Source organism: Anarhichas minor, unplaced genomic scaffold, assembly GCF_050575085.1.
Source record: "Anarhichas minor isolate MPS153535 unplaced genomic scaffold, ASM5057508v1 ptg000149l, whole genome shotgun sequence".
Taxonomy (NCBI): domain Eukaryota; kingdom Metazoa; phylum Chordata; class Actinopteri; order Perciformes; family Anarhichadidae; genus Anarhichas; species Anarhichas minor.
Genome location: NW_027466595.1, coordinates 20,001 through 27,500, shown reverse-complemented (window position 1 = coordinate 27,500; position 7,500 = coordinate 20,001). Strand labels below are relative to the sequence as shown.

Below are 7,500 nucleotides of genomic sequence, written 5' to 3'. Positions count from 1 at the left end.
CTCCTCCCTCACTCCCTACCCTGGTGTTCTCTTGTTTCCTTACCTCCTCCTCCCTCACTCCCTACCCTGGTGTTCTCTTGTTTCCTTACCACCTCCTCCCTCACTCCCTACCCTGGTGTTCTCTTGTTTCCTTACCTCCTCCTCCGCCACTTCCTACCCTGGTGTTCTCTTGTTTCCTTACCTCCTCCTCCGTCACTCCCTACCCTGGTGTTCTCTTGTTTCCTTACCTCCTCCCTCACTCCCTACCCTGGTGTTCTCTTGTCTCCTTACCTCCTCTTCCCTCACTCCCTACCCTGGTGTTCTCTTGTCTCCTTACCTCCTCCTCCCTCACTCCCTACCCTGGTGTTCTCTTGTCTCCTTACCTCCTCCTCCCTCACTCCCTACCCTGGTGTTCTCTTGTTTCCTTACCTCCTCCCTCACTCCCTACCCTGGTGTTCTCTTGTTTCCTTACCTCCTCCTCCCTCACTCCCTACCCTGGTGTTCTCTTGTCTCCTTACCTCCTCCTCCCTCACTCCCTACCCTGGTGTTCTCTTGTCTCCTTACCTCCTCCTCCCTCACTCCCTACCCTGGTGTTCTCTTGTCTCCTCCTCCCTCACTCCCTACCCTGGTGTTCTCTTTTCTCCTTGTCTCCTCCTCCCTCACTCCCTACCCTGGTGTTCTCTTTTCTCCTTGTCTCCTCCTCCCTCACTCCCTACCCTGGTGTTCTCTTGTCTCCTTGTCTCCTCCTCCCTCACTCCCTACCCTGGTGTTCTCTTGTTTCCTTACCTCCTCCCTCACTCCCTACCCTGGTGTTCTCTTGTTTCCTTACCTCCTCCTCCGTCACTCCCTACCCTGGTGTTCTCTTGTTTCCTTACCTCCTCCCTCACTCCCTACCCTGGTGTTCTCTTGTTTCCTTACCTCCTCCTCCGTCACTCCCTACCCTGGTGTTCTCTTGTTTCCTTACCTCCTCCCTCACTCCCTACCCTGGTGTTCTCTTGTCTCCTTACCTCCTCCCTCACTCCCTACCCTGGTGTTCTCTTGTTTCCTTACCTCCTCCTCCCTCACTCCCTACCCTGGTGTTCTCTTGTCTCCTTACCTCCTCCCTCACTCCCTACCCTGGTGTTCTCTTGTTTCCTTACCTCCTCCTCCCTCACTCCCTACCCTGGTGTTCTCTTGTTTCCTTACCTCCTCCTCCGTCACTCCCTACCCTGGTGTTCTCTTGTTTCCTTACCTCCTCCCTCACTCCCTACCCTGGTGTTCTCTTGTTTCCTTACCTCCTCCTCCGTCACTCCCTACACTGGTGTTCTCTTGTTTCCTTACCTCCTCCCTCACTCCCTACCCTGGTGTTCTCTTGTCTCCTTACCTCCTCCTCCCTCACTCCCTACCCTGGTGTTCTCTTGTCTCCTTACCTCCTCCTCCCTCACTCCCTACCCTGGTGTTCTCTTGTCTCCTTACCTCCTCCTCCCTCACTCCCTACCCTGGTGTTCTCTTGTCTCCTCCTCCCTCACTCCCTACCCTGGTGTTCTCTTTTCTCCTTGTCTCCTCCTCCCTCACTCCCTACCCTGGTGTTCTCTTGTCTCCTTGTCTCCTCCTCCCTCACTCCCTACCCTGGTGTTCTCTTGTTTCCTTACCTCCTCCCTCACTCCCTACCCTGGTGTTCTCTTGTTTCCTTACCTCCTCCTCCGTCACTCCCTACCCTGGTGTTCTCTTGTTTCCTTACCTCCTCCCTCACTCCCTACCCTGGTGTTCTCTTGTTTCCTTACCTCCTCCTCCGTCACTCCCTACCCTGGTGTTCTCTTGTTTCCTTACCTCCTCCCTCACTCCCTACCCTGGTGTTCTCTTGTCTCCTTACCTCCTCCCTCACTCCCTACCCTGGTGTTCTCTTGTTTCCTTACCTCCTCCTCCCTCACTCCCTACCCTGGTGTTCTCTTGTCTCCTTACCTCCTCCCTCACTCCCTACCCTGGTGTTCTCTTGTTTCCTTACCTCCTCCCTCACTCCCTACCCTGGTGTTCTCTTGTCTCCTTACCTCCTCCCTCACTCCCTACCCTGGTGTTCTCTTGTTTCCTTACCTCCTCCTCCCTCACTCCCTACCCTGGTGTTCTCTTGTCTCCTTACCTCCTCCCTCACTCCCTACCCTGGTGTTCTCTTGTTTCCTTACCTCCTCCCTCACTCCCTACCCTGGTGTTCTCTTGTCTCCTTACCTCCTCCCTCACTCCCTACCCTGGTGTTCTCTTGTCTCCATACCTCCTCCCTCACTCCCTACCCTGGTGTTCTCTTGTTTCCTTACCTCCTCCTCCGTCACTCCCTACACTGGTGTTCTCTTGTCTCCTTACCTCCTCCCTCACTCCCTACCCTGGTGTTCTCTTGTTTCCTTACCTCCTCCTCCCTCACTCCCTACCCTGGTGTTCTCTTGTTTCCTTACCTCCTCCTCCCTCACTCCCTACCCTGGTGTTCTCTTGTCTCCTTACCTCCTCCCTCACTCCCTACCCTGGTGTTCTCTTGTTTCCTTACCTCCTCCCTCACTCCCTACCCTGGTGTTCTCTTGTCTCCTTACCTCCTCCCTCACTCCCTACCCTGGTGTTCTCTTGTCTCCTTACCTCCTCCCTCACTCCCTACCCTGGTGTTCTCTTGTTTCCTTACCTCCTCCTCCGTCACTCCCTACACTGGTGTTCTCTTGTTTCCTTACCTCCTCCCTCACTCCCTACCCTGGTGTTCTCTTGTTTCCTTACCTCCTCCTCCCTCACTCCCTACCCTGGTGTTCTCTTGTCTCCTTACCTCCTCCTCCCTCACTCCCTACCCTGGTGTTCTCTTGTCTCCTTACCTCCTCCTCCCTCACTCCCTACCTGTCCGTGCTGGATGCGTCCTCGTGGTTTGAAGTCATCAGCGTGACTGCTTCCAGCTGGACAGGCCTGTCTGCTGTACAGCTCCTACAGAAGTTCATCATCAGGATAATATGATAGTAATATAATAAGTCATGAGTAGATGTACTGCTTCCCTCTCACGCTGGTCTGCAGTCTGGTTGTGAGGTCAGGCTGATCTGGATCAGCTGGTTCTCTGCAGCTTCTCCTCAGACGGTCTTGGAGGAGCAGTGCTCGTGCTCGCCTGTAGAGACTCGTCCTGACGAGGACGCGCACATCCAGGTGATGCAGATTCTGCCCCGTGAATGTACTTGAGGACGCTGATTGGCTAAATTGTATGTCACACGTTTGTATCTTTAATCATCAACTGGCTGAACGGCTTCATAGACCCGCCTCCTGTGGGCTGCTGAGACCTGCAGAGGACGAGCAGGACGAGCAGATACTTACACCTTACTGAGTGCTTCCATATTTACAACACAAACACGGTGAACTCGCAGGTTTAGATGTGACGCGGCTCTGTTCTGTTTACTGACAGGAATCAGAGAATCACCACCTGGTGTCATGCTGTGCAGGTTTCACTGCAGGCCTGTTTCATAAAGTAGAGCCGTTCTCATTACGAGTCACAGCTCGAGATGAAGACTCCTCTCCAGGATCATCCTTTCCCCCCCGAGACAGAATATGGGTCAGCCAGAGGAGACACACACACACACACACACACACACACTGTGTGTTCATGCAGACGATGACATTATCTTCTCAGACGCTGTCACTTCCTGTCACAGTGAGAGAAGAGAACTTCTCTCCACTTGAAAGTATCATCTTTGACTTCTCTCCTCTAATATGTTAGCATGCTAATGTGTTAGCATGCTAACATGTGCTAATTAGCTCTAAAGTCAGAACAGCAGTTGTCTTCAGCTCTGCAGGAGTCACATGTGTTTTACCTGAAGAGGGAGCCTGATGAACAGACGTTAGGATAAATCCTCTGGGCACCATGAATATGTCTTACATGTCAAAGCAATCCCTCCAGAAGATGTGCTGGTTTCACTAAATAGAAAATAGAAATGTCAACAAGCTGCTGGTGCGAGAGGAAACTTATAGGATTCATTCTTTCAGGAACACGTGAACCAGGAGACAACCTCCGGTTCTTCAAAGCTTCACGTGTTACACAGGGGGCTACACAGTGATTGACAGGTCTCTACCAGAGACGTATACGGCATCTCTACGTCACTCCTCCTCAGTCCACATATGGTCACTTCCTGTTCACTGGTTGCAAATAAAACAAGATGGCGACGGCCACAATGCCGAACTCGAGGCTTCAAATCGTCCACAAACCACTGAGAGACATCACAACGTCCTCTTCTTACACTCAGTCTTAAAAAGCTCTCTCCCTGTTTTCCTGCAGAAAACGTCCCAGTGGAGCTCCGGGAGCCGCTCTACAAGGACCAGTATGAACAGGAGCACCTGAAGCCGGCCGTCTCCACGCTGCTCCTCTCGCCGGAGAGCTACTGCAGAGCTCAGGCACTGCTGGCTCAGGCGCACGGGGTCTCTCTGCCGGCGGCGCAGGGGCCCCCGGCGGACAACTCGGCTCTGCTGCAGCTCCTAATGAAGAAAGGTTTAACTCCGAAGGTCCAGGACGGAGACGTCACCGAGGACGACCTCAGCTTCATCCCCATCAAGACGGTGAGTCTGTGCTTCTTAGTGCCTCCGGCCCCTTTATTAAGTCTGTTATATTATTATAGCCAATACCACCTTTAATGCTTCTCTGAAAGAAATACCACCTTTAATGCTTCTCTGAAAGAAATACCACCTTTAATGCTTCTCTGAAAGAAATACCACCTTTAATGCTTCTCTGAAAGAAATACCATCTGAATGTGATCAAAAAGATTGAAACGGAAAAATATAAATGAAAGTGAAAAAACGACTCAAAACAATTCCAGAATAATATTCATTATTATTTATTGTTAATATAATTAACATATCAGAATTATAATATGTAAATTATATTATATATATATATATATATATATATATATATATTTAAATTATATTATAATATAAAATAATTTAATATAATATAACTTATTTTTTCGTTTGAATACATTTTTTTCAGGTTCAATTGTTCTTTTGTTTGTTTAAAATGCTTCTCTGTCCGTACAAGGGAAGGAGGAGTCGTAGAGGGAAAGGAACAAGGAAAGGAAGGGAACAAAGGAGGGATGAGAGGAGGAAGAGAAGGAGGGAATGAGAGGAGGAAGAGAAGGAGAGAATGAGAGGAGGAAGAGAAGGAGGGAAGGTAGAAGAAATGTAGGAACGAGGAAGAAGGAAACAAAGTGATATTTAGCAGTTTTACCTCGTAAAGTAGAAAATATTAGTGTAAAAGATATAAGAACAAAGACTTCACAAATATGTATTAAAAATAAAAATTAAATAAATAAAAATTAAATAAATAAATGACATCAAATGAAATAAAATTATTATTTTTTTTCAATAAATAAATAAAATAAAATAAGATAAAATACAAATAAATACAAAAAAAATAAAATAAAATAAATATAAATAATATAAATATAAAATCAAATCAAATTAAATATATAATTTTTTTCAATAAATAAAGAATTTACTAAATAAAATTAAATAAAATAGTCATTTTTGTCGTAGAGTTCATCTTTGCTGTCCTGGGTGAAATGTGTTGAGTTAAATCGTGTCGTCTTGCAGAAGGCCCACCTCGCCCTCATCGACGCCCTGATGACGCTGGCGGCCAGAGAGGCGGTGGGCAGCGTGACGATGGCGGCGGAGGCGGAGCAGACGGGCGTCGGGGCTCCGTGGGAGAACGCTCTGCTCTTCTGGGTCAACAGGGTGAGAACACCAAACCTACCCACAATCCCCTTTGTTTATGTAGTTTACCTACCCACAATCCCCTTTGTTTATGTAGTTTACCTACCCACAATCCTCTTTGTTTATGTAGTTTACCTACCTACAATCCTCTTTGTTTATGTAGTTTACCTACCCACAATCCCCTTTGTTTATGTAGTTTACCTACCCACAATCCTCTTTGTTTATGTAGTTTACCTACCCACAATCCTCTTTGTTTATGTAGTTTACCTACCCACAATCCCCTTTGTTTATGTAGTTTACCTACCCACAATCCTCTTTGTTTATGTAGTTTACCTACCCACAATCCTCTTTGTTTATGTAGTTTACCTACCCACAATCCTCTTTGTTTATGTAGTTTACCTACCCACAATCCTCTTTGTTTATGTAGTTTACCTACCCACAATCCCCTTTGTTTATGTAGTTTACCTACCCACAATCCTCTTTGTTTATGTAGTTTACCTACCCACAATCCTCTTTGTTTATGTAGTTGACCTACCCACAATCCCCTTTGTTTATGTAGTTTACCTACCCACAATCCTCTTTGTTTATGTAGTTTACCTACCCACAATCCTCTTTGTTTATGTAGTTTACCTACCCACAATCCCCTTTGTTTACGTAGTTTGATTAAAGGTTCACTGATTTTATTCACTCGACCCAGAAACACTGGCGATAGAAAATGATCCCAACAAGTCATCACTTATCTGATTACTGAGCTTCAAGCTAACAAACCGTGCTAGCCAGCGTTAACGAACATCATTATTAGAATTAAATAGGATTATTAAATCACCGCGTTAACTCACAGAAAAATAAACCTATCCTTCTCACTTCCTGTAGCTGAACCAGAAGTTGAGAGAAACCACAGAAGAAGAAGAGCCCACCAAGTCTCAGACATGTACAGACCTGCAGACGGCTCAGGACACGGTAAAAACACACGCTAACACATGCTAACACACGCTAACACACACATGCATGACGGTTTGTCTCTGAAGCTTCTAACATGGACTTCTCTGTTCTCTGTCATGCCTTGCTCACTGGCAGTGTCAATCCAACCGCTGGTACTGGAAGCTAGTCCCCGTAAGTGTCCATCTTCCTCTTCTTCCTCTTCTTCCTCTCTGAGTTTGGTACATTCAGTCATCAGTTTCATCTCAAACGGAGGAGGAGGAGGAGGAGGAGGAGGAGGAGGAGGGAGGTGACATGACTTAATAACTGATAATAACTTTATTTATATAGCACCTTTAAAACAGTGCTTTTGATACAACAACAACAATAAAACAATAAATCGATACAATAAGAACAAACTCAGAAATTAAAATTAAAAACATAAAATATAAAACAATAGCAACACAATAAAATAAAAAATATATATAATAATGTTGAATAAAATGAAAAATAAATTCAAGATAAAAGATAAAATTAATAAATGAGTTGAAATGAAAAATTACAGTAAATACAAATTTCAAAAAATTGAATAAATAAATAAAATAAAATGAAGTAAAGTAAAGTAAAGTGGAATAAAGTAAAATAGTAACAAGACAACATGACATCAAATCTAGTCTTTAAAATGGGTTTCTAAGAAGTGAGAAGCCTCATCTCTTCAGGGGGTCCATACAGACCAGGGGTCTTTAGAAGAAGAAGGTCTAGACCAGAAGGTCTGAGGATCTTGATCATCAGGGGTCAACATGTCACACCCAGATCTTTGGATCCAGATCCAGACCTTTAAAGTGATCAGTAAAATCAAACAAACAGGGTGATCTTGAACTTCCCACCTCTAGCCCCCTTTGCTCCTCCTCC

The 7,500-nt window shown here is 46.0% G+C and overlaps 1 protein-coding gene across 1 annotated transcript in view; it reads left to right on the top strand.

The window, feature by feature from the left end:
• LOC142943672 (calmodulin-regulated spectrin-associated protein 3-like) overlaps positions 1–7,500 on the top strand; it is a 20,068-nt gene that overhangs the window by 1,326 nt on the left and 11,242 nt on the right. Inside the window, exons 2-5 of the mRNA XM_076085322.1 lie at positions 4,241–4,518; positions 5,551–5,691; positions 6,544–6,630; positions 6,748–6,783. Of these exons, the coding sequence (XP_075941437.1) occupies positions 4,241–4,518; positions 5,551–5,691; positions 6,544–6,630; positions 6,748–6,783 (542 nt within the window). The remainder of the gene's footprint in view (positions 1–4,240; positions 4,519–5,550; positions 5,692–6,543; positions 6,631–6,747; positions 6,784–7,500) is intronic.